Source organism: Clytia hemisphaerica, unplaced genomic scaffold (genome assembly GCF_902728285.1).
Source record: "Clytia hemisphaerica strain Z4C2 unplaced genomic scaffold, Clytia hemisphaerica genome assembly, whole genome shotgun sequence".
NCBI lineage: Eukaryota > Metazoa > Cnidaria > Hydrozoa > Leptothecata > Clytiidae > Clytia > Clytia hemisphaerica.
The window spans coordinates 1564948-1589650 of NW_027104060.1; the positions used below are offsets into that span (position 1 = coordinate 1564948).

General features: G+C 35.9%; 1 protein-coding gene across 1 annotated transcript in view; it reads left to right on the plus strand.

Annotated features, from left to right (window-relative positions):
• Positions 1-2607: 2607 nt before the first annotated feature.
• Positions 2608-24703, plus strand: part of LOC136812452 (dynein axonemal heavy chain 3-like) — a gene marked incomplete at its 5' end in the record, with an annotated part of 51190 nt that continues 29094 nt past the window's right edge. The window contains 15 exon segments of the mRNA XM_067068948.1: positions 2608-2739; positions 3658-3772; positions 4720-4865; positions 5689-5850; positions 11058-11183; positions 11372-11529; positions 12963-13043; positions 13797-13917; positions 15270-15332; positions 15939-16124; positions 16987-17133; positions 18946-19238; positions 21026-21153; positions 21846-21970; positions 22754-22939. Of these exon segments, the coding sequence (XP_066925049.1) occupies positions 2608-2739; positions 3658-3772; positions 4720-4865; positions 5689-5850; positions 11058-11183; positions 11372-11529; positions 12963-13043; positions 13797-13917; positions 15270-15332; positions 15939-16124; positions 16987-17133; positions 18946-19238; positions 21026-21153; positions 21846-21970; positions 22754-22939 (2169 nt within the window).

Genomic DNA, 24703 nt, shown 5'->3' on the forward strand with positions numbered 1-24703 from the left:
CAAGTTTAAATTTCTTTTACCGGCTGCTGAGAAGAGGTGATAGGACAACGCTGAAGAGATTGAAGAAGTTGCTTCAAAGACCGAGATTTTGTTTCCAGTTTTTATATTCAATATTTGAGCACGATATTTTATTTCATTAAGAGATTGTCTAATAAACTAATTTTATCAAAACGACGTGGAGGCTTCAACCAAGAAAGTCTATACGATCTCCCGACCGAAAATCGTGCGTAGAGAATCACGAGATACTGACTGTTCAATCTCTATGATGATTTCACCAAGGTTATTCATCTGTTTGGTTTTCTTGGCGACTGCATATTCTGCTTGTTTGAATGACCGAGAAGCAGATACAACCATTGGTGCAGGGAATGTCAAGAAAGCTTTCAATGAAGACCAGGAGCAGATTGCCAGAGTTGTCAGTCAAACCAATGTGGAAAATTCATTGATCAATAATTCTGGTAAACTGGTGAACAAAGACGTCAAATCTGCCAGCAAAGCAAATATCCAAAGCCCTGGAAAGAAAGAATCCACCAATATTGATGAAGAAGATTCTTCTGTACTTACCAAAGATGAATTGTCCAAGAAAGGCGATTGTATGTGTATTTATAACAATTTGATCTGTGGGAATCACAGAGTTGGGTTTTGCCAAGACCGTCGACACGGGCGAAAAAGAGACTCGGAACTAACCAAGAAAGGCGATTGTATGTGCATGTATAATAATTTGATTTGCGGTAACCGTAGGGTCGGGTTTTGCCAAGACCGTCGACACGGGCGAAAAAGAGACTCGGAACTAACCAAGAAAGGTGATTGTATGTGCATGTATAATAATTTGATTTGCGGTAACCGTAGAGTCGGGTTTTGCCAAGACCGTCGACACGGACGAAAAAGAGACTCGGAACTAACAAAGAAAGGTGATTGTATGTGCATGTATAATAATTTGATTTGCGGGAATCGTAGAGTCGGGTTTTGCCAGGACCGTCGACACGGGCGAAAAAGAGACTCGGAACTAACAAAGAAAGGTGATTGTATGTGCATGTATAATAATTTGATTTGCGGGAATCGTAGAGTCGGGTTTTGCCAACATCGCCGGCATGGGCGAAAAAGAGACTCGGAACTAACAAAGAAAAGCGGTGGTTGTGTATGCATTTACAATAACCTGATCTGTGGAGGACAAATGCTTGGTTTTTGCCAAGATAGAAGAAATGGTCGAAGAACTGCTGACTCAGCAGGAAATGACATTGGGGAGTTCAAGAGAAGTGATTGCATGTGTTTTCACAATGAGCTTCTCTGTGGTGGACATCGTATTGGTTTCTGCCAAGAACACTGATTTATTAATCATGTTATCGGTAGAAAAATTTGTCGGTGAAAAGTGACAAAAAATCAATTGGTGACAAAACAATCTTACCTACGAATATATTTTTTGCGGACGAATTTTTTGACCGACGAATTTATTTTTGACCGACAAATTTTCTACCGATAAAGTATGTTAGTTTATTACCACTCAAATAACTTTTGTTGGTTTTGATATTTTTTTTGATTTTAAACTTTCTGGATATTTTCAATATTTGTTTTAGCATTATTTATTTTAGTTTTTGGTTGAGAACAGTTTTATTCTTGGTAAACAATCTCTCTTCATTAAGCAATTTATCAAAACTTTAACAAAATAGGCTTAAATTGGGAAAATTGGGGTAAGTAAAGAATGATTTAGGGTTAAATGTTAATAAAAATATGTCCCTCGTTCTTCATGCCACTTACGAAATTCCTCTAGAACACAGTGATCACCTAGAAAAGACTTTCTTTATTGTACCTCTCCTCACAAATAACTTAGACTGTTATAATTTGGACAAGTTGTGAAGTTGTTTCAGGGCGCAGGTATCATCTATAGATTGCATTCTTTAATGAAATATTTGATATGAGATTTTTGAAATATCGCTTAGATTTAATTTCGTACAAAATAGACAATTTGCGAAAACGCAAAATTTAATCTCTTCAAAACTTACCCGATTAAAGTATTATAGTGTGGAGTTTCCACAACTCGGGCACGCATAGAATCATGGTAAATTTAAGTCGCGTTTTTTTATAAGAAAAACTATATAAGAACATAAGGCTTCGATGGCTAAAATGTTAAGAACAAGTTAAGAACATTTTTAGGCTTAAAACTCGAAAAGTTAAGAACATCCAAAGGCTTCAAAATTTTGAATATTCTTATAAAAAAACGTGTACTTCCTGACGAGGCCAGGATATTTGTTGGAGCTATGGAGGTCCCTCCTGCAGATTTAAGGTCAGAGCTGTTTACATTGTTAAGAAAATTAAACAGCCGTAATGAAGACTGCAAACTCCGGTAATTGTCATGGGTCAGCCTTTCTTAATATATCTAACATTAAATTTAAAAGAGTATATCCTAGTAAGTGCGAGCGCAAATGCAAACCAAATCGGGAAATCAAACCGGAAAGATCGGGAAATCAGATTTACACACATAATTACAAATGAAAAACATCGATTTTAAGAAACTCCTTAACTCCTTAACTGGAGTTTAATGTCATTTTATACCGTATGAACGTATGACAATCATACTTGATTTCCAACCTTCTCATCATTTATCATTTTCAGTTATGTTTGATGAGCGGTGAGATCATCCAGATGAGTCACAAACAAAGTCTGATTTTTGAAACATCCGACTTGGAGCAAGCTTCACCGGCTACTGTTTCTCGTTGTGGTATGATCTACCTCGAACCGCATCAGGTAAACTTTATTTCTTAACTTCACAGATACCACATTCCTCTACACACCAGATAGGTTAACTGCTCACAGATTTCCCGTGGGAGTGTGTCTAGTTTTAAAGTTGACTAATCCACCATAAATTGAAAACAAGATGGCGGACTAGTCAGCTCTTAGTCAGCTCTAACTGGGCGTCTAGTTCTTTCACATGTTAACGTGTTAATCGATGACTTTTCGTTTCGTCCCAGGAGGGGGGGGGGCACTTGATCTGATAACGACCTGATGTTTTGCCATAAACTTTATCGACTTAGAAATTAACTTTTAACTCCAAACTATTTAAATAGCCTTTAGCCTATTTTGATTTTGATCAGCAGCTTTGCTGAGGCGGGTCTGAAGATCCATTCTACCATTCTTATGTTTTTCGTCAGCGAAAAGAAATGAAGTACTCTAAGCTATTGCTGTTGAGTTTTATCCAGATTCTCATAAGAAAACTACAGTTGACTCTCTCTAATCCGATCTTCAAGAGACCAAGGATTTTCCTCGAATTAGAGAAAGATTCGAATTACAGCATAGTCATTATAAAAACACTGGTCTGGAAGGCTTTTGTCTCATTTTATTGTTAAAAGATGGAGCTTCCGTACCAAAATCGATTTATTTTGCAAACTGTTTGATCATGTGATTAGAAAATAGACCAATCCCAAGAGGGGATTTTAGTAACGTGATCAAAAAGTATGCAAATCGCAACTTGTTTTTGTTTGTAACAAAAGAAAAAGCTAAAACAATACATTGCCAAACCGGGTTTTTTTATAATGACTATTATTACAGGAAGTATTAATTTCTAGATGAGGTCGCAAACTTTTTAATTCAAATAACAGAAAGATTCGAATAGTAGAGGTTCGAATCAGAGAGAGTTGGTTGAAGACGCTAATTTTTCATTCTTAGCTTGGTTGGGAGCCGTTCATGAAATCTTACATGATTGAAATATCAGAATTTCTCACCAAAGAACAAGTTCAATTGGTACAAGAGATGTTTGATTGGCTCATGCAACCGTGCTTAGGTAATAATCTTTTCTTAGCTTCTCCTTTTACACAACCTCTCGAGTAAGTCGCGAATTTTTTGTATGTGTTTTTCTGCAACGGAGACCGTTATCTTCTGATTTGTCTAGATCCTGATCAACTGAGGACGACGGTAAATCAGCACTTTTACCATCCTCGAATTTGCGGTTCAGACCTGCGAGTTATTTCAAATCACTTCAGTCACTCCGTCATCTTCAAAAATGCAAAACATAAACTCCATAATATCTGACCTCTCGTTGACTTAAGCTACATAAGTGTTGTCAAAACGAATAGCTGGGAATCTAGCGTTATGTAACTAATCATCTAGCTGCCGTAAATTTAACGATGACAACAACACCGCAACAATAGACTTCCCCAGTAATTATAATTTGCCTCTCTGAAGAGGAAGCTGGAGTTGAATTTTCGATACAAATAATCTCCTAGATAGAAAGGATTCTCAATGTCTTGGATTTTCGATCTCAGAGATACATACACCCTTCCCTTATACCTCTTGGATATTTTATATACAAGTGACTTTATAAGAACAAACTATACCAGATGGCCAAATATTAAGAACAAGTTAAGAAAAAAACAATTTTCAGACTTTTGCCATGCCATATCACTTTATAATGACCATCCCCCCATTTTATGACCTTTATGCTACGAAGTGCCAAAATTGGCCAAAAACCTTCACTTTCCTAGGGATTTTTAGCAACATCAGGTCAATAACACTTAAATGACCTCCCTCCATTTTGTTGATTTTTATCTGGAGTACCCACCCCCTCCCCTACATTTAAGCACACAAGAGAAGAGTACACTCACAAAATGGTGAAAATAAAACGGTTTTAAAACTGAAAAAGTTAAGAACATGCGACGGCTTCAAAAAATTTTGTTTAATACAAATGGAGACAAGTATTTTCCCTTAAAAAATTCAATTTTTATTTTTCAGACTACATCAAACACGAATGCCGATTGATCATAGCTATGTCTCCAATGTTTCTTGCCAGAAGTTTCATGACCCTTTACACGAGCCTGTTGGACGAGATCAAAGGTCAATCGACTGCTGAAGGATCGGACCGCATGTCGTCAGGACAGGTTTGTTAACACACACACCCCTGTCTCGCAGCCCTGGTGGAACTTTTTCCTCAATGGGGATAAAAATTATATTGTTCAAAAGTTAAAAAATCCAGTGGGGATGGTTTTGGAGTGGAATTTTTAAACATCTAATTTCGAGTGGGGATGAAATATATAGTAATATAAATACCGGGGACGAAATTTTTGCCAGACTTTCCAGTGGGGCTAGGATCCCAGCGGGTCTGTGACACAGGGGTGGACACATGGACATGTACACTCCAAACACCTTCTTCTCTTGAATTTCAATGGGTTGCATTTCTTGTGCTCTTTGTAATAATAGGCACCTTGTATGATTTCGCCGCACCTCCCCTCCCCACATTTCAATAAAACATAACACTTTCGATTGCTGGTGATTTTTGACTGAAGATCTGTCAATTCAAAACTACTACGGTTTCAGCTGTATTAAAAATACATACTTCGAGATATGAATATAATTATCGTATAATGGTACTGTTGGCGAAATGGGGGGGGGGGGGGTGTCTAATTGACTTTAGAGTTTAGAATTTTTAATTTCAAATTACAGAAAATGTTGGTTCTGGATGTTTGAAAGGGGAGAGGGGAGGAATGTCAGCTCCAATTAGCGAATCTACTATACGTGAAAAAAACATTCTAGGTTTTATAGAAAAATATTCTAATATAGAAATTTATTTCAAAATTTCAAAGCTGAGATAATTGCATCTGAAGTTGGAACTTCTAAAAAAGAAAAAAATCGATTTTTTCGTTTTTCGTTGCCCTGAAAAAGTTAAATCTCACTTTAGAACATGTTATATTTCTTCTTTCATAGATCGCATCCTGGTTGACCAGTCTGTTTATCTTTGGTTTGGTGTGGTCCCTAGGTGCTCTTATTGATGGTAAAAGTCGTCAAAAGTTTGACGAGTTTTATCGGCAACTCATCACTGGCCATGATAAAGATCATCCTAAACCAAAGAACCTGAAAGTTGCTAAGGTATGGAAGATTTTAATGTTATAGTAGTAATTGTTTTATTGTGGTCATCAAACCTTTTTGCCAATTTTTCTTCGCTCAATATTTTGATACAGACTAAACCATTGCAAGGTTTTATCACAGAACTCATTTTGACTGGTTTCTACATCCCTAAATTGATATTTTTGTACTCAAATTTCAATGAAAAGCCAAAAGTAGCTCCAATAGACTGCACTTTTTATTTAAAAAACGCCCCCTTCTTTTAAACTCCCTCCTCAAATAAACGCTCCTTTTAAAAATCTAAAAAAACTTATAAACGCCCGTTAAGTCATTATCCCCTAACCGTCTCAGCTTAAATGATATCTGATTTTATGGGCTTGGAATTAAATTTCTCTTTAAATATATATCAGCCTTTTTCGTATTCCTCAACTCATTAAAATCTAAGAATAGAGGGTTCAACTTATGAAACTGAGGTATCAACTCCGCTGGAAAGTACCGTAAGTTTGTCCAATGAAGGTCGGAATCGCTGATGGAAACTTTATTTCTTTGTTTAGCGACCAGAGAGGAAAAAATTTTGTCTATCAGTGATTCCGACCTTCCTATTATTCCCATCTCTAATAAGGGTGTCGAACCAACTTACGGTATGTTCTACGAAAAATGACATTGACATCGGAAAATATTTGAGAATTCAATCGATCTTCATTTTCATCTTTGTCACACAATAACTATTTACTAAAAAGATAGCTAGATTTAAGATTTTATTGTCAACAAGAATACTGGAACAAAAATGCGTTTAAAGGTATAATCAGATGATCAGAAATGTTTTGCCCTGTAGACTCTTCCCACGGTCCTGAGAAAAACCTCTAGGTGTTAGGCAAAAAGATTTGAAGGTTTTGCTTAGGGCCAGATGGAATCTGCAGGCAAAGGACCATCTGATTATCCCTTGATATCTCCTTTTTATGAAAACGATATAATTCTTTCTCAACGAGTTTCTTTAGATTCTCTTTGCGTATTCAAAATATTCTACAATCAAAGTCGTAATATTTGAGAAAAAAGGAAAACTCCCACGAAATTTTACAACCACAAACGATTTGGAAGCGCTCTAAATTAGATTGGAAGGGTATAGAGTTTTAACTCTGAGTTTTAACGCTAGACTTAATACTTACGACCCTAGAATCTGGGGATCTAAAAGTCCAAGAAGGGTCCAATAGGGCTCAGAGTATACCCTGGAAGTCTATAAACCCCTCCCGAATTTAAATATTCGAATAAATTTATCAATTAGCCCAAAAGCGACTTTTTCGCCCGAACTTTAAATTGCTAAAAAAGAGGAATTAACCAAAATTATCAATATATTTTGACCAAGATTGTAAGAGAGAAACCCGATTACAACTTTGGATCGTTTATTTCATGTGTTTGTTTACCCGTTGTCATTGGACTATGTTTATTAATCACCACTCGATCATCTGCTTGATGACTTTTAGTACTAAAATCAAACCTACCAAAATCTCTGCACAAAATCTTCTTGTAAAAACAGACGATTCTTTGATCCCATATCACATAGATAGTGGCTTTTACTCCGCTATATGCGATCGCTGCAAAGAAAAGTAAATTCATTCGTGATATTAGGATACTCATTTCAGTCGGGTCCAGGTCTTTGGTATTATTAGCAACAAAACCTGCGTATGCGACGTATATCGAACACGGTAATAGAAAAACTAACGTGGCTAACGTCATCAAAGAAATCCGCTTGTTCGCTACGAGATGTTTCCTCAAACTAGCTTCAGGTAAGCTAGCAGCGTTCGCTCGGAGAAGGAAACTAGTCTTCAGGTTAAAGAAAGCGAGAACACAAATAAACGCAGCATTTAACATTCCATTTACTATCCATATTAATCCACGGTTCTCGTTACCGGCTTTTTGTTCATTCATGACGTAATACAAAATGGCGTCTACAGCTGCGATTCCATGTTGAATTCCCATGACAACCATCAGACACCAAGTACTCAATTTTTTCAACGGGTACGCAATATTCAAATAACGTAATACTCCAATCGAGAAAAAGACTTGAACGTCTGTTAAAGATAAACCTGAAACAAACGCAATCAAAAAATATGTCAATCGACAATCTAACTCCGTATTATCAACAAGTATTTGATAAGGTAGACAAAAAATACCATATACAAAACCCAAGGTTGCTGTATACATAAAAAGGCGTTTAACATCCGATAAATCTTTATTTGTTTTCCAAATCCCAACCAACATCAGTAAATTTGATGATGAAATAAAAATGGAGCATATGGTGAAAAATGGGACTCGAATGTTTTGTTTTTTCTGCCATTCAATGTCCAAGATATCAAGCCATGCTGTATTGTTTGGGTAATATTGACCAAATATATTCATTATGATACATTTCATTGCGAATCAGTCCAATGTTCCTTCTGTAGACAGAAATCTGTCCAGTTAAGATAAAAATACACAACTTTTTTTCTTGCCAGTGAAGTGTAAAAACAAAACCTTTAACTAAATTTGAAATCAATATCTACAATCAGTGTGCTTTTGCGGCCAAATCAAATTCTCAACTCTTCTCTGCTTCTCAAAATCTCAGACACTCTCCTTCGTAGATGCTTTGGCAATTTTTGATTTTGCACAATTATCTTCATTTTTAGACATTTTCGGGCATGGCTTTTCTTTGAATCATAGCCGTTTTGATACAATTTTGTTAGCTCTGAGAAGGATATATGAATAAAGCTAAGGTAAGAAGCAGAGATACAGATCTAAGATGCAGAGTTTTAGATCTGAGAATGTGAGAAGCAAATCTCAAAAGCTGAGATGCAGGGGTGAAACTCTAAAAAGTCATTTGGCCGGAAAGGTACACTGATCATCTACACTTAAATCGTTCTTCTTGATTAGCTTTTCCACACTTGAAGATGAAGCTTCTCATCTAAACCCAGAACAACTAATCGAGAAGAAAAAAAACTTTTTGTGAAATGTAAACCATTACTTTTTTAAGTATACAGTACTCTTCCTTTGATTTCTATCGCTTTCGCTTGCCCTCGCGAGTTTGCGATATAATTTCATTAGGTTTATTGTTTTCCATTTCATTTCTTATAGAATAAAATTATCACACTATCGAGAACAAACTGTGGAACGAAATTGAAATTGGGTGAAAAAGTAAAATAAGTATAGATGAATTAACAGAAGTGAAGAAATTTCCAAATCATCTGACCGCCCCTTTTTTTCCAAATAAATTTTTTTAGTATGGGTTACACAATTTCGACTCAAATTGAATGTTAATAATCATTGCCCTTACCGAGTTGCTGCGTCGTTACCAAGAAAAATTTAGGGGATGAATGCTTTTGTAAAAAAGATATATCGTCTGCATAAAAATATTGTTATTCGACCCCTTCACTGTTTCTCAAACCATTTTACTAAACTTTCCTCCAATTTGAAAAATATTTGATAATTTCTTAAACAGATCTACTTTAAGGGTAGAAACTTTCACGAAAACTTTCTAGCTTTTCGGAGATTTTGGGTGAGTTCGCTGAAGTTTATTCCGAGAAACACTGTGGAAAGCTGTTTGACGAAAGTTTACTCTTGCCAAAATAAATCCTAAAAGTCTATACTTTTTCATGTCATGAATATTGCCTCAAAAAAGCTGAATTCAGCAATCTCTTTTGTAGAATTTGGAATAAAACATGATCTTTACCGCGAAATAATTTGAAAACTTCGATTCGCTAAGTTAATTATCACAAAACTAGAAAAATTCGCTAATTTTTTTCATTCACGAAAGTTTTTTTACCTGAAGTATCAGAATTAACTTTTTAATTAACAATCTGATGTTCTTATCTGATTGTTCTGTTTCCCTGAAGAAAAAAAAACATTTTGCCTAATTTTTACATTTTGTTCGTCCAATATAGACTACCGTCCGTTCGTCTATTACCAGCTTTTCTCGGGATTGGCTCATTACTTTTTACTGTTTTTTGGCACAATGATGCAAAATGATGATTCCTAAAAAGTGAGCCTGATTTTGTTTTCCGGCCCAAAATGCAGGAAATATGCCGGATTTTCATTGGACTTTTTCCTTATAATTGGTTGTTTTTTCATTCAAAAACATTGTTAATAGCAATGCCCACCATCAAGTATGTTTCAATTTTCAATAAAATTGATTTTTGAAGCCGGAACTATTTAAAAATCGCCGGAACAACCTATTTTCGCCGGAAAGGCAGTATTTCTTGAATTTCTCGAGCTGTACTTTTTATTTTTTTATGAAATTTTGCACACTGATGCAAAATGACAATACTTAAAATGTGACGGAGCCCGATTTTCATGCCGGAAAAACCGGTTTTTGACATTTTCTCGAATTTTCATCCTTAGTTTTTTCTGATTTTTTGCAGAAAGAAGCGTATTCGCAATGCTCAAAATATGGCCGAGTTCGACTTTTGAGAAAAAAACTTTTCCGTTTGAAAATGCCGGAAATCGCCTTTTTTGCAGATTTTCATTGAATTTTTTCCTTACATTTCTATGTTGTTCACACAAAAACATTATTGATAACAATGCTCACCATCAAGCATGATTCAATTGTCAATAAAACTGATTTTTGCGACTAGAACTTTCTATTTATTTTTTCCCTACACCCCTTCCCTCTCCCCCCATCAATGATGAATTTATGATGTTATGCATTTTCGCTAAACGTTATATTTTCTGACTGATTTTCTTCATTTTTCTCCTCGCATTGTATCTAACTTTCATCATCAGGTAGGTCCATTCAGCATTTAGCAGCTTGTTGGAACTTTGAAGCCTTCTGATTTCTCTTATTTAATTATTTTTCTTTAGTAGAATACGTGCATCGAAAGTTTCAGTCTCTATAAGGTGGCCTGCTGAAACGAAAAACAGCAAACAAAGTATTCGACTCTAACGAGCTACCAACCTGCTACCTTTCTGCTACCTTTCTGCTTCTATAGGCTGTTCCTTTTAATGCAATAATAAATAGTGGAGTCTCCATAATTAGAACTCTCACGGAAAACTCAATTTTTTTCTAGGAAATTTCGAATTATTAATTAAATTTTATTATAAAGTGTTGTTAACTGAAGAGACGAGAAAACATGTTTGAGTTAAGGAGACATCCGAGTTACAGAGTTTCGGTAACAAAAGTGACTCTACTATATAATAGCTGAACTGCCTTTAAGATTGCACATCAAAAGTTTACAATAATACTCACATTGTCATCATTTCAGCAAAACTTATTCCCAGAAGCTGGCACAATATACGATTATGTATTTATCAAACAAAGTAATGGATCATGGTCTCGATGGTTGGATACTTTGGATAAAAGCTCCTTCAATATCGCTCCTGATGCTAAGGTAGCTAAAATGGGTTCTTACACAGTTCTTACATTGAAATTACTGAAATTACTCGATTTTGCAGGTCAAAACTTCGGGTTGTTCCAAAAAGCCTCAGTCAAAAGTGCAAATACATAAACCTATTCTTTAAACGGTACAGTGCAAATCTTAACCTTAATTATATATATTTTTCCATACAACACCTTTAGGTCAATGAATTAATCATTAGTACAGACGAAACAGCCCGTCAAATGTTCTTTCTTGACACATTTGTCTCACACGGTATCCCTCTCATGTTCTTGGGTGGAACGGGTACTGGAAAGTCTGCAATCACCAACGATTTTCTCGTCAACCTACCCAAAGAACAGTAAGTTACAATGGGCTTTTCCAAAATAAACCGAATATTCCCTGTTGTGGAGATCCGACCCTTTGTGGCTGGAAATATAATGTAATCACCCTTAATTCAAGGCAATTTAAGGTTTAAACACCTATGGGTCGAATTTTGAATTTTTGTAGGATTTATAAAGTACACCCCCATGGAATTCCAGTTATTTTTCATTCATTTTTGTATGTCCTTATGGAATTCTGCCACATATCAAACCCTTGTACCTCCTTAACAGAGGGGCATAAGGTTTTATTTTCCAATGTTTCTTGAATGATGATTTATTGCTCAACCAATCAAATTTCATCATTTCGTCGAGGGGTAAACAATTAAGAAAGTAGTCTGGGACCGCAGTCGAAATAAGAAAATAAGAAAGTCGCGGCTGGAATGTTTGTCGCATCATAGTATAAGAAAGCCGCGGCTGGAATATGTACCGCATTGTCTTTTCAGTTAATTGCTGTTCCATCTCTGTCTCCGAGCTTTATAAGAACATCAAGATGCTCAGTTTATCATTGGTAGATAGTTTTTGAAATTTTTCTCTTATTTTCCTTCACAAAAAGTTTTTTTGTTGCTAGATATCTTTGAATCTGTACCCAATAGAACACTTGAACTAATTTTGGACATATTTTAGGGGTATTTTGTGGAAACAATAGTTTTTCGCTAAAATTGAAATCATAAGAACTATATTCAAGATGACAACTTTCCTGTCAGTTTAAATGATACATTTTGAAGGTGCTGGCTTGCAATTTTCACAGTATCATCTTGATGTACTTTTTCATTGATTTCTAAAAAGATTTTACTGAAATATTGCGAATGCATTTCGAGGCACCTCATTAATTTTTGAGTTCTTTCAGCCCAGCCATTTTGTGCTTGTTTAAATTTCTTAGTGTTGATTTTTCCTTTACAATGATTTTATAATGCAAGAGCATATCATTAATGTCTAAAACGCACTGAGAAGTAAGTATTAACGACAAACCAATAAAATTTACCATTAAAGATGCTACATTACTGATTTCTTGATCAACAAATAGTCATCAAATACGACAGAGATAGAACAAGAGAAGTTCAGATGTTATCATTCCAGCCGCGGCTTTCTTATACTATGGTCGCATTATCTTTTCAGATAATTACTGTACGATAGAGAACAGAAATTCAGATGGTATCATTCTAGCCCCGGCTTTCTTATTATACATATGATCGGATGCGTCCAGAAGGTTAGATGTTGTGTGATATTGTAATAGCTCTTCTGTGATGATATTAATTTGTATAAACAATGATGTCTAAGCACGAGATTAAGATCATCGTCATCATCTTTAGAAATATGCCCGAGAGGAAATAAACAAGAACTCCACAGCTCGCTAAGATAATAAAGATAAGATAATAAATATCCCTGTCATATTTTTCCCTCCTTTCGTCAGGTACATTCCGATCAACGTCAATTTCTCTGCAAGGACGAGCGCTCAACAAACTCAAGATATCATTATGGGTAAACTTGACAGGTAAACAAACATAGCCGCCTGATTATGATATGATTTAGAAGTCTGATTCACAGGTGTCCCAGTTTACCCGCAGCATCAAAATGTTTTTTATAAGAACATCCAAAATTTTGCCTTGAGACGTTCTTAACTTTTTGGGTTAAGTCAAATAAGTAATTGCCGCATTCTTTTTCACTTTTTCACTTTTTGGGTTTTAAGCTTAAAATGTTTTTAAATTTTTCTTAATTTCACTATTTTGTGAGTGTTTTTGTCAAATTTACTAATAAGAAATTTGGTGTTTTCAGTCAGCAAAGCCTAAAAATGTTCTTATCTTGTTCTTATTATTTTAGCCATCCAAGCCTTATGTTCATAATATGCAGTTTGTTGTTATAAAAAAATAAAAATTTCTTGCACACTTTAAGCTTTTTCATATTCGACATCATTCATATCTATATAAAGGAGAAAATGAAATTCACTCTTGCAAGTCAACTGACCATTGAGGAATGAATGACAATTTTGAGCCTAACATGTTCTTATTGGCGTTTAAGAAAGGGCCCTCAAATCGTTTAGATGTAGAAGAATTACTACAATCACCAATGTATCTAATGAATTTTTAGAAAACTGGGCTAATTTGTTTTTAATTATCAGGCTGACAATGTTCTTATGATGTTCTCATTTTTTTCACAAACTTCAACCTAAATGTTTTTAAAAAACTGGGTTCTAATAAAAAAAGGATCGTGTTAATCGCAAAAAATGTGTTTTCTTTTCTTTTTCCAGACGTCGTAAAGGAGTATTCGGACCACCACCAGGGAAGAAGTGTATCGTTTTTGTGGATGATTTGAACATGCCGGCCAAAGAGAAATATGGTGCACAACCTCCCCTTGAACTCCTTAGACAGGTATTTATAAGATGGCTAAATTATTCATTTTGGGGGAACTTTCTGCTGTTTTTACGGGCATACCGGCAGAAAAGATATTATAGAATGGCCAAACTTACTCATTTAAGGGGAAACATTCTTGGCGCATTTCCGGGATCTTTTTGCTGTTTTTACGGGCATACCGGCAGAATAGGTATTATAGGATGGCTAAATTACTCATTCTGGGGGAACTTTCTGCTGTTTTTACGGGCATACCGGCAGAACAGGTGTTATAGGATGGTCAAATTACTCATTTAAGGGGAACTTTCTGTTGGTTTTACGGGCATACCGGCAGAAAAGGTATTGTAGGATGGCTAAATTACTCATTTTGGGGGAACTTTCTGCTGTTTTTACGGGCATACCTGCAAAAAAGGTATCTTAGGATGGTCAAATTACTCATTCAAGGGGAAACTTTCATGGTGCATTTCCAGGAACTTTCTGCTGTTTTTACGGACATACCGGCAGAAAAGATATTATAGAATGGCCAAACTTACTCATTTAAGGGGAAACATTTTTGGCGCATTTCCGGAATCTTTTTGCTGTTTTTACGGGCATACCGGCAGAATAGGTATTATAGGATGGCTAAATTACTCATTCTGGGGGAACTTTCTGCTGTTTTTACGGGCATACCGGCAGAACAGGTGTTATAGGATGGCCAAACTTACTCATTTAAGGGGAAATATTTTTGGCGCATTTCCGGAATCTTTCTGCTGTTTTTACGGGCATACCGGCAGAACAGGTATTATAGGATGGTCAAATTATTCATTCAAGGGGAAACAATCTTGGTGCACTTCCGGGAACTTTCAGCTGTTTTTACGGACATACCGGCAGAACAGGTGTTATAGGATGGACAAATTACTCATTCAAGGGGAAACAATCTTGGCGCATTTCCGGGATCTTTTTGCTGTTTTTACGGGCATACCGGCAGAATAGGTATTATAGGATGGCTAAATTACTCATTCTGGGGGAACTTTCTGCTGTTTTTACGGGCATACCGGCAGAACAGGTGTTATAGGATGGCTAAATTACTCATTCTGGGGGATCTTTTTGTTGTTTTTACGGGCATACCGGCAGAACAGGTGTTATAGGATGGTCAAATTACTCATTGAAGGGGAAACATTCATGGCGCATTTCCGGGAACTTTCTGTTGTTTTTACGGGCATACCGGCAGAAAAGGTATTATTATAGGATAAAAAAATTATATTATATTTAATCCTATTAAAAGGCGAATTCACGGTGGGGTCAAAGCCTGGAGCTGTCTAATGTGTAGACTAAAATTGATTGTAAAAGGCACCGAAAAGTGAGTTTTCTGTTTTATACTTGATCATTTTCAGTGGATAGATCATCGTCATTGGTACGACTTGAAAGATACATCCACTCTCAATCTTGAAGATGTCGTGAGTATTTATTTATATATTTAGAGCTCCATACAAACATAATTTTATACGAACAACCTCAATAATTGACAAAAGTTTAAGTATGTCTTACACATTTTATACCTTTATCAAAAAAAAATTTTCATGAAAATATTATTATTTTTGTAACAGACTTCTCATCGGGCAACTATTTATGTCTCATCTATTAAGTGCTTATAAATGATTACTAGTATGTTTGGGGGTTTTTGGTCTAAAATAACAAGTGTCATCAAAAGATTTTGCATATTGGATGAAATTATGTATGGAAAATACAAAAGTGAAGCTTAAAGTCCAGGAAAGGGGTTAGAGTGGAACTCCAAGGCTTTCACAGCGAAACTAACTTACTCCTTTTGAGTAAAAAAACCTAAAACATAATCATATCAACAGTCCAGTCTCCAGAACTCTAACCTAGTTTTTACTGGAATGTCTCCTTAGTTCGAACAAGTTTTCTTGTCGCAAAACAATGCCTTATAAACTACTCTCCATAACTCGAAAATTCAATTCCATAACTCGAGCAAATTTAAGTCCCCTTGCGTGTTCAAATTATAGAGACTTCACTGTATTTCATTCCTTCTTCTTATCTCTCAGCTTTTGGTGACAGCAATGTGTCCCCCAGGAGGAGGTCGTAATGACGTGACGGATCGTTTTATACGTCATTTGAACGTCATCTCCATCGCAGATTTTGACGACAACACGTTGACCAAGATTTTCACCTCCATCAATGATTGGCATTTCAATAAAGGATTTGAATCTTCATTCTTAAGAATGGGAAAGGTAAAAATCGAAATAAAGCATATTTTTTTCTCGATTTTCTCATGTTTAGAATCGACAAAAAGTCACTGTCCTGCCTATTCTAATTGTGGATTAAAGTGAGCATAAACTTGGCTGTCTAAAGTCAATAATTGCTCTTTTTTAACAACAATGCAATGGCTTCTTTCAACCTTTTTCAAGCAAGGTTTTAACTGTCTACTTAGTGTTCACTTTTTGCCTTCTCTAACAATTAGAATAGGCAGGGCAGGGCAGAAAGTCGGCCGTCTAAACTAGAGCTCTGGTTTAGCCGGTCGATTTTTAGCCCTGCCTTTTCTAAATTGGGACAAAAAGTTGGCAGAAAAGTTGGCAGTTAAAATCTTCGCTTGAAATAATATAGAAAGAAGACATTACATTTCCCTCAAAAAAGAGCAATTATTGACTTTAGACAGGAGACTTTCTGCCCACTTTAATTCACATTTAGAATAGGCATGGCGAAAAGTGGGCCGTCTAAACTAGAGCTAATACTCAATATGAAAGCTAAAGCCCCCAAAAGATATTTACGCCATTATATAAGCGCATAGCATGAGCATTTTTTAGGCTCAAAAAAGAAATTTGCAAATTATAATGAGGCTCACAAAAATTTATCCCATGCTAATAACAACGATCAATATTGTATTATGAGAAAATATATCTTTGAATGCAGAGTCAGCTCTTTCTACCAGTTCAGACTCTGCATTAAATATAAAATACAAAATTAACGACAATCAAAAAGTGTCATCTTCGCATGAGGGCTGAGGGCTGAGGGCTTGACAAAATAATTTAAAAGCCAAAAACGTAAAATGTAAAGTGATGAAAGACAAATAACCTTTTCTTCTCCTCATCTTAGATTCTAGTCAGTGCGACCATGCAAGTGTACAAAGAAGCCATCACCAACTTCCTGCCTACACCTACTAAATCACATTATGTTTTCAATTTACGTGATTTTTCACGTGTTATTCGAGGAATATTACTCGTCCCCAGTACCCACCTCAAGGTATTAATTATTTAACTTCTAAGTATCGTTTTTTGACTTGCCAATTTGGTTCGTTCTGCTTTTTCTCTAAGAATTTTAGTTGCTTTTTACAGATAATGAAGTCGTTTCGATGTAGTAGTCATTATTTTGATGGAGTAGTCATTATTTCGATGTAGTAGTTATTGTTTCGATGGAGTAGTCATTATTTCGATGGAGTAGTCATTATTTCGATGTAGTAGTCATTATTTCGATGGAGTAGTCATTATTTCGATGTAGTAGTCATTATTTCGATGGAGTAGTCATTATTTCGATGTAGTAGTCATTATTTCGATGGAGTAGTCATTATAGTCATTATTCGATGGAGTAGTCATTATTTCGATCGTAGTATTATTTCGATGGAGTAGTCATTATTTCGATGGAGTAGTTCATTTTCGATGGAGTAGTAGTCATTATTTCGATGTAGAGTCATTATTTCGATGAGTAGTCATTATTTCGATGGAGTAGTATTCGATGGAGTAGTTATTATTTCGATGGAGTAGTCATTATTTCGATGGAGTAGTCATTATTTCGATGGAGTAGTCATTATTTCGATGGAGTAGTCATTATTTCGATGGAGTAGTTATTATTTCGATGGAGTAGTCATTATTTCGATGGAGTAGTCATTATTTCGATGGAGTAGTCATTATTTCGATGGAGTAGTCATTATTTCGATGGAGTAGTCATTCAGGGTTCCCAGCGGTCAGGGAAAACCTGGAAAACCTGGAAAAAGTAGCTTTTTTGGAAAAAGTCAGGGAAAACCTGGAAAAGTCAGGGAAAATTTAGAAAAAGTAGTGAAAGTCAGGGAAAAGTCAGGGAACTCTTTTTGGAATAGTCAGAGAAAGTCTGGGAATTCCAAAATCAGTCAATCTTTTTAGAAAGAGGAAAGTTTTCATTCAAATGATAGCACGTTCATCTTTACATACGATGGTACCCCTTTTGTATCCTGGTTTTAGTGGGGTTTTAGTAGACTCGCTTTTTAAAAAAATATATGTATTGAAATTGTGTGAAGTTTTATTTTTTTTATCTCAATATGGTGTTTTTCAAAATACTGTTGGGGCGAACGGTCAGGGAAAAAGGCCCAATATTCTGCTCTGGTCAGGGAAAAAGGCACCTTGGTCAATCTAAAAGTCATGGAAAAAGGTCTTTTTTTTGGAAAAAGTCAGGGAAAAATATTTCTCTTAAGTGCTGGGAACCCTGTCATTATTTCGATGGAGTAGTCATTATTTCGATGGAGTAGTCATTATTTCGATGTAGTAGTCATTATTTCGATGGAGTAGTCATTATTTCGATGGAGTAGTCATTATTTCGATGGAGTAGTCATTATTTCGATGGAGTAGTCATATTTCGATGGGAGGTAGTAGTCATTATTTCGATGGAGTAGTCATTATTTCGATGTAGTAGTCATTATTTTGATGGAGTAGTCATTAGTTTGATGGAGTAGTTATTGTTTCATTGGAGTAGTCATTATTCCGATAGAGTAGTTATTATTTCGATGGAGTAGTCATTATTTCGATGGAGTAGTCATTATTTCGATGGAGTAGTTATTGTTTCGATGGAGTAGTCATTATTTCGATAGAGTAGTCATTATTTCGATGGAGTAGTCATTAATTCGATGGAGTAGGTATTATTTTGATGAAGGGTCACTTTTTTTTGAAACGTTGTTAAACCATAGCTGTAGTATGCTTCATAAAGCTATTTTCCTCTCACTGGGGTATTACGCCTCGAATTCAAGACATCTTTTCGCTCTGACTGTATTGCTCCAACCTATTCGACAAAATATCCTTTTTTCTATAGGAAACAGATAAACTTATTCGACTTTGGGTGCACGAAGTTTACCGCGTCTTTTACGACCGTTTGGTGGACGACGAAGACCGGGCGTTCTTTTTCGAACTCATCAAAGACGCGTGCAAAAAACAATTCAACAAAGATATGGGAAGCTTAATGCAGCATTTAGCGCTAGATGGCAAGAAACTTTCTGATGATAACATTCGATCTTTATTCTTTGGGGATTACATGACTCCTGATTCACCAGAAAAAGTTTATGATGAGGTGTTGGAAATGGGTGCTCTAACCAAACAGATTGAAAGGTATTTTGAAGTCTTAGCTCACAAATTACCAGTAACTGAATCTTAGTTTCCTCGTCTCGTCTCCATTGAACCCTTAGAGAGGTGGCAGGGGGGTAGTGACCCCCCTTTCCCCAGTGTGGCCGGTTTTTCTTTGGAGGGGGGGGGGGGGCACCGAAATATAAAGGGCGCAAAAGGACGCCTCTGATTACTATTTTCGGCGCCCATTTGCTCTTTTAATAATAATAATAATAATAATAATGTTTTACAGATTTCCAGGCCACCGTGCATGCACATGGGCCTCTATAAATCGCTCATACATTGGTTTGGTTTATTACAACGGTTACTAAACCGATCTTGTTTTACAAAATATCTTTTTTAAATATAATCCTCCTTGAGGACTTCCTCGCACTCTCCATTTGTAATCGCTCTGCGGCATTGCACGATTTCTCTCGTTTGCTTTACTTCTCCATTCTTTTACTTGGTCTCTTTACATTATTGTTAAATCGTCCGTGATGCTCATGTTGGCGTACTTGTCGTACTGCTTCAATTCCCTTAAGTTTCTCATAAAATTGTATTTTACATGCCCGCCATTAAATACAACTTTGATTGGTCGTGTACGATTTGATTCTTTACCAATACGGGAGACGTAAGTTGGCTCTGTGTTTATTTTAACGTCGTTTAGGAGTTCGTTTACGACATCATTTTCATCTCTATTGCCATTCTCTTCCACTCCATGGATGATGATGTTAGCTTCCCTTGATTGCTTTCTCTGTTCTTCCATTTGTTCTTCGACCTTTTCGCTGCGAAGTATTTGTTTCATGCTGGATATATTTAACTCGTCATTGGTTTTCGTGATTTCGGCAAAACTTTTCTTTGAATTTGTTTTCGTTTTGTTATCTATAGGTTTCGCATTCATTGTCTCTTCGATTTTAGTGGTAAGTTTAGTTTCCAGTGCTAAAAATTGAGCTTGAATTGTATCGGCAACATTGTTCCTTTCTTTAACGTATCCCTGACATCTAGCTTGTAATTCTTTAACCGCAACATTCAACTTCCTTTCATTCTCGTTTTTCACCTTGATAATATTTTCTCACGCTTCAATTTCTTTACGGCTATGTGTGCAGCTTTTGATTTTCTCTGACTGGTCCAAGATTTTTCGATGTAGCTCTTGATCGATGGAACAGCAATTTATGCATTGGTATTTTCGATAGCCTTTATTCAGGAACATTTGTATTTGGTAAGATGGTAGTCCTGTGCATGCATAATGCAGTGTTCGTTGACATTTATGACATTCTAATCTCATTTTGTCGTCATCTTTTATGCAATTTTGTTCTGTACATCGATTTGCAACATTTTCGATTTCATCTCTTGTTGAAATTCTGCTAGGCGATACCGTTTTTTGTTGAAATTTGGTCGTTTTTTTCATGTTTTTGTATTTTATTAAAAATTCTCCATTTAAAAAAAAAAACCTTTTACACCTTAGATATAGCAGTTTTCTACTATAGCCCATTTTTCACTAGTTCCTTGAGACTATTTATTGGGATTCTAATATACTCAAGTTGATTCTTTTGAAATGAAGAACCATTTTTATACCAGAACAGCTTCTCTTTTGTCTCTCAAAGGAACTTGCCCTAAAAAACAAACATACCGCGTTACCTATCAATAGTGTAAGTTGTATAAGATCCTAGGATATTTGGCAGAAATGGGTAGCACAGTGTATGGTTCGAATCATTTTTGGTCATCCTATCAGATTTAGAATTATCCTATTTTGTCCAATCAGCTTCAAAATGTTTCTTCTTTCTTTATTTCAGTTATTTGGAAGAGTACAACCAAATGAGTAAAGCACCAATGTCATTAGTCATGTTCAAATTCGCTATTGAACATGTGTCGCGTGTTGCGCGCGTTCTCAAACAAGCCAACGGGCATGCTCTACTCGTAGGTAGGTGCTATTGTAGCTCTCAGAGTTCACGTAAATTTTCTACTCAAAAATCAAGTACACACACACACACACACACGCACGTAATGAAAAGTAATATATTTTATGAAAAATTGCTGTATAATGAGGCCAATATGCCTATCAACTCGAACGTTTCATGGGGATTTATTTCAAGTTTAGCAGATTCCTATTCACTGAGCTCTTTACAAGCCCTCGATGTAGTTTCTAGATCCTGGCCAAGTAAAATCTTTTGATCAGAGTTCATTTTGTAACACTATTCAATATGGGTGTAAATAAACGAGGGCGCTAGATCTACTTTTCCTTAAAAACGTTTGATGTAGCAGGATGTAGCTCTGTTTGACGTTAGCTTAAGGTTTCTTTTTGCGACTACCACTTGAAAAACTCCGATCAAAAATGGTGAACCTAGCTTTGTCCTGGGTTTTTAAATATCAGTGGCCTAATTACGCCGTCAAATATCCTTAGATGTGACAGTTTAACGTCAAGATAAGTAACGTCATTCAACATTGGTAAACTCAAGCTCGTTTTTTAGAATTTATTAAAATAATTCTCAGACCTCAATAGCTATACTTTCTATTAAAAGAAACTTTTTTGCCAGACCATGTACATGATTCGATAAAAGTATATGTAAACGGACCTTGATTTGAACCTTATCAATAATACTTTTCAATTTTTAGGCATTGGTGGTAGTGGGCGTCAGAGCGTCACAAAATTAGCCACCCACATGGCGGATTATGAGCTCTTCCAGATTGAAATCACTAAAAATTATACCAAGACGGAATGGAGAGACGACTTGAAAAAGGTGAATAATCCGATATGAAAGTCTTCGAAAAGCTTTTGAACATGAACAAAGAAAGCAGCTCTTTAATTTTTGATATGGAGAAGGATACTGTAGCCGGATGGTTTTCCGACGGATTTTTCTCCGACGGACATTTCCATGAACGGACGTTTACAAAAAAAAAAAAATTCCATAATGGTCCCTTTCTTTTTTCTTCAAACTTTCATCTACAAGTTTTTATAATTTGATAACTTGGCTCATTTATTTTCACAAAACTTAATAACAAAGTAAGAACAATATCTCAGATCCAAAGATTTCTGGAATGACTTAGAAGAAAGCTGATTTTAAGCAAGTCCAGTTGACATACAATAACGACACATTTTTATTTCGACCAACTTGACCAATTTTTTAAAGGAAATGAAAAATTGAAATTCCCTTATACTGAAAAATCTTGCTGAAAACCTTAGAATTTTCTTACGAGTTTCAATTTATTTTATTTCATTTATTCATTTAAGGGATTTTGCCTGTACATTCGTTCCATAGTCCTGAGCAAAACCTTCAAATCTTTGTGCTTGACTGTTTTCCAAAGTCTACATATATGAAGGTTACAATTTTTGACTTTTGATAAGAAGATAATATAATTTTAATGTAAGAACCGTGCAACTGTGTAACCATTTGTTGAAATTTTGAATTGTGATATCTCGACTTTGGAAAATAGTTAGCTAAAAAGATTTGCAGGTTCCGCCCAGGAATATGAAACGAATGTACAGGAAAAAGATCTCAAACCATCTGATTTTTCGCTTTTAGTTGATGATCAAATCAGGTGTCGATGGAAAGCAGACAGTCTTCTTGTTCACCGACAACCAAATCAAAGAAGAATCCTTCGTTGAAGACATCAATATGATCCTCAATACTGGCGATGTTCCCAATATCTTTCCCAACGATGAAAAAGCCGAAGTCATCGAGAAAATGCAAGGAATTGCTAGAAATGAGGTACGGTAACCTTTTTGCTTTACACCTTTATTAATATTAAAGGCTTTATTCTCAACTTCAGTTGAGTTAGAATCTGAGAATGTGTGTGTGTGTGTCTGTCTGTCTGTGTGTGTGTATGTCCCAAAACTTTGGGGCAGCCTGGAGACTTCAAAAATTGTTCGATTTGGCTGAAATTTGGCACACTTGTTCCTTGGGTGAATATCTGGGGGAGTTTTTTTCATTTTTCAAAAATTTTGATTATTTGGGCCTGGGGACGAGTTTTTCGCCAAAACGAGGCTAAAACTTTGGGGCAGCCTGGAGACTTCAAAAATTGTTCGATTTGGCTGAAATTTGGCACACTTGTTCCTTGGGTGAATATCTGGGGGTGTTTTTTTCATTTTTCAAAAATTTTGATTATTGGGGCCTGGGGACGAGTTTTTCGCCAAAACGAGGCTAAAACTTTGGGGCAGCCTGGAGACTTCAAAAATTGTTCGATTTGGCTGAAATTTGGCACACTTGTTCCTTGGGTGAATATCTGGGGCATTTTTTTCATTTTTCAAAAATTTTGATTTTTGGGGCCTGGGGACGAGTTTTTCGCCAAAACGAGGCTAAAACTTTGGGGCAGCCTGGAAACTTCAAAAATGGTCGGATTTGGTTGAAATTTGGCACACTCGTTCCTTAGGTGAATATCTGGGGGTGTTTTTTCCATTTTTTGAAAATTTTGATTTTGGGGACTGGGGACGAGTTTTTCGCCAAAACGAGGCTAAAACTTTGGGGCAGCCTGGAGACTTCAAAAATGGTCGGATTTGGTTGAAATTTTGCACACTCTTTCCTTAGGTGAATATCTGGGGGTGTTTTTTCCAATTTTCGAAAATTTTGATTTTTGGGGACTGGGGACGAGTTTTTCGCCAAAACGAGGCTAAAACTTTGGGGCAGGCTGGAGACTTCAAAAATAGTCAGATTTGGCTGAAATTTTGCACACTTGTTCATTGGGTGAATATCTGGGGGTCTACAATTGGGCCTATGAATGATTTGAAGCCACTGAAGTTGAGCCCAGTGCGTTGCGCACGTTCGACTATTTTTACATAAGTGTTCCCGTTTCATATCAGACACATATTTCATATCAGGACAATGTCTCCCTATTGTTAAATTATGCTGAATAAACGAAAAATGTTTTTTTTTTCCTCTTAATGATTAGACTGGGAATCCAGTCGTTTATAACGTTTTTGTTGAGAAAGCGGGAAATTTTTATGTCGGGATATGGTTAAAATAAACGACTGGGCTAAGGTGGTTTCCGTAGCTTACGGGAGTTCCAGCAGGGCCCGCAGATTTCTGCGGGGTGAGAAAACAATCGTATACAACAAAATACATAAACAAATAAAAATTTCAGCCAATGAAAATTTCTAAGTGAAAGAAAAAAAAACAAACCAAAACAAACCAACAAGACCCCCTGAAAATGTTATCCAAAAACATGAAAAAAGAGAATTTTTATGAAAAGTTTGTTGTGCACAAAATATTCTAGACGACTATATTGATGCTCCCTGACAAGTTTTCTACTTCCTATTTTTTACTGAGTTAAGTCGTCTAGCATGCTAGACTACTTAATGATCAATCTTGCTCCACATCCATGCCAATCCAATGTAAAAAAGCTTGTAAATCAAAATTGATGAGTAAGCAAACGATATCACTCTTATTTGAAAATAAAACCTTTAAAGGAAAACTACAACAAAACTGAGCGGAAAAAATGACTATTTTCAAAGATTTCTAATTAAACAGAAATGGATG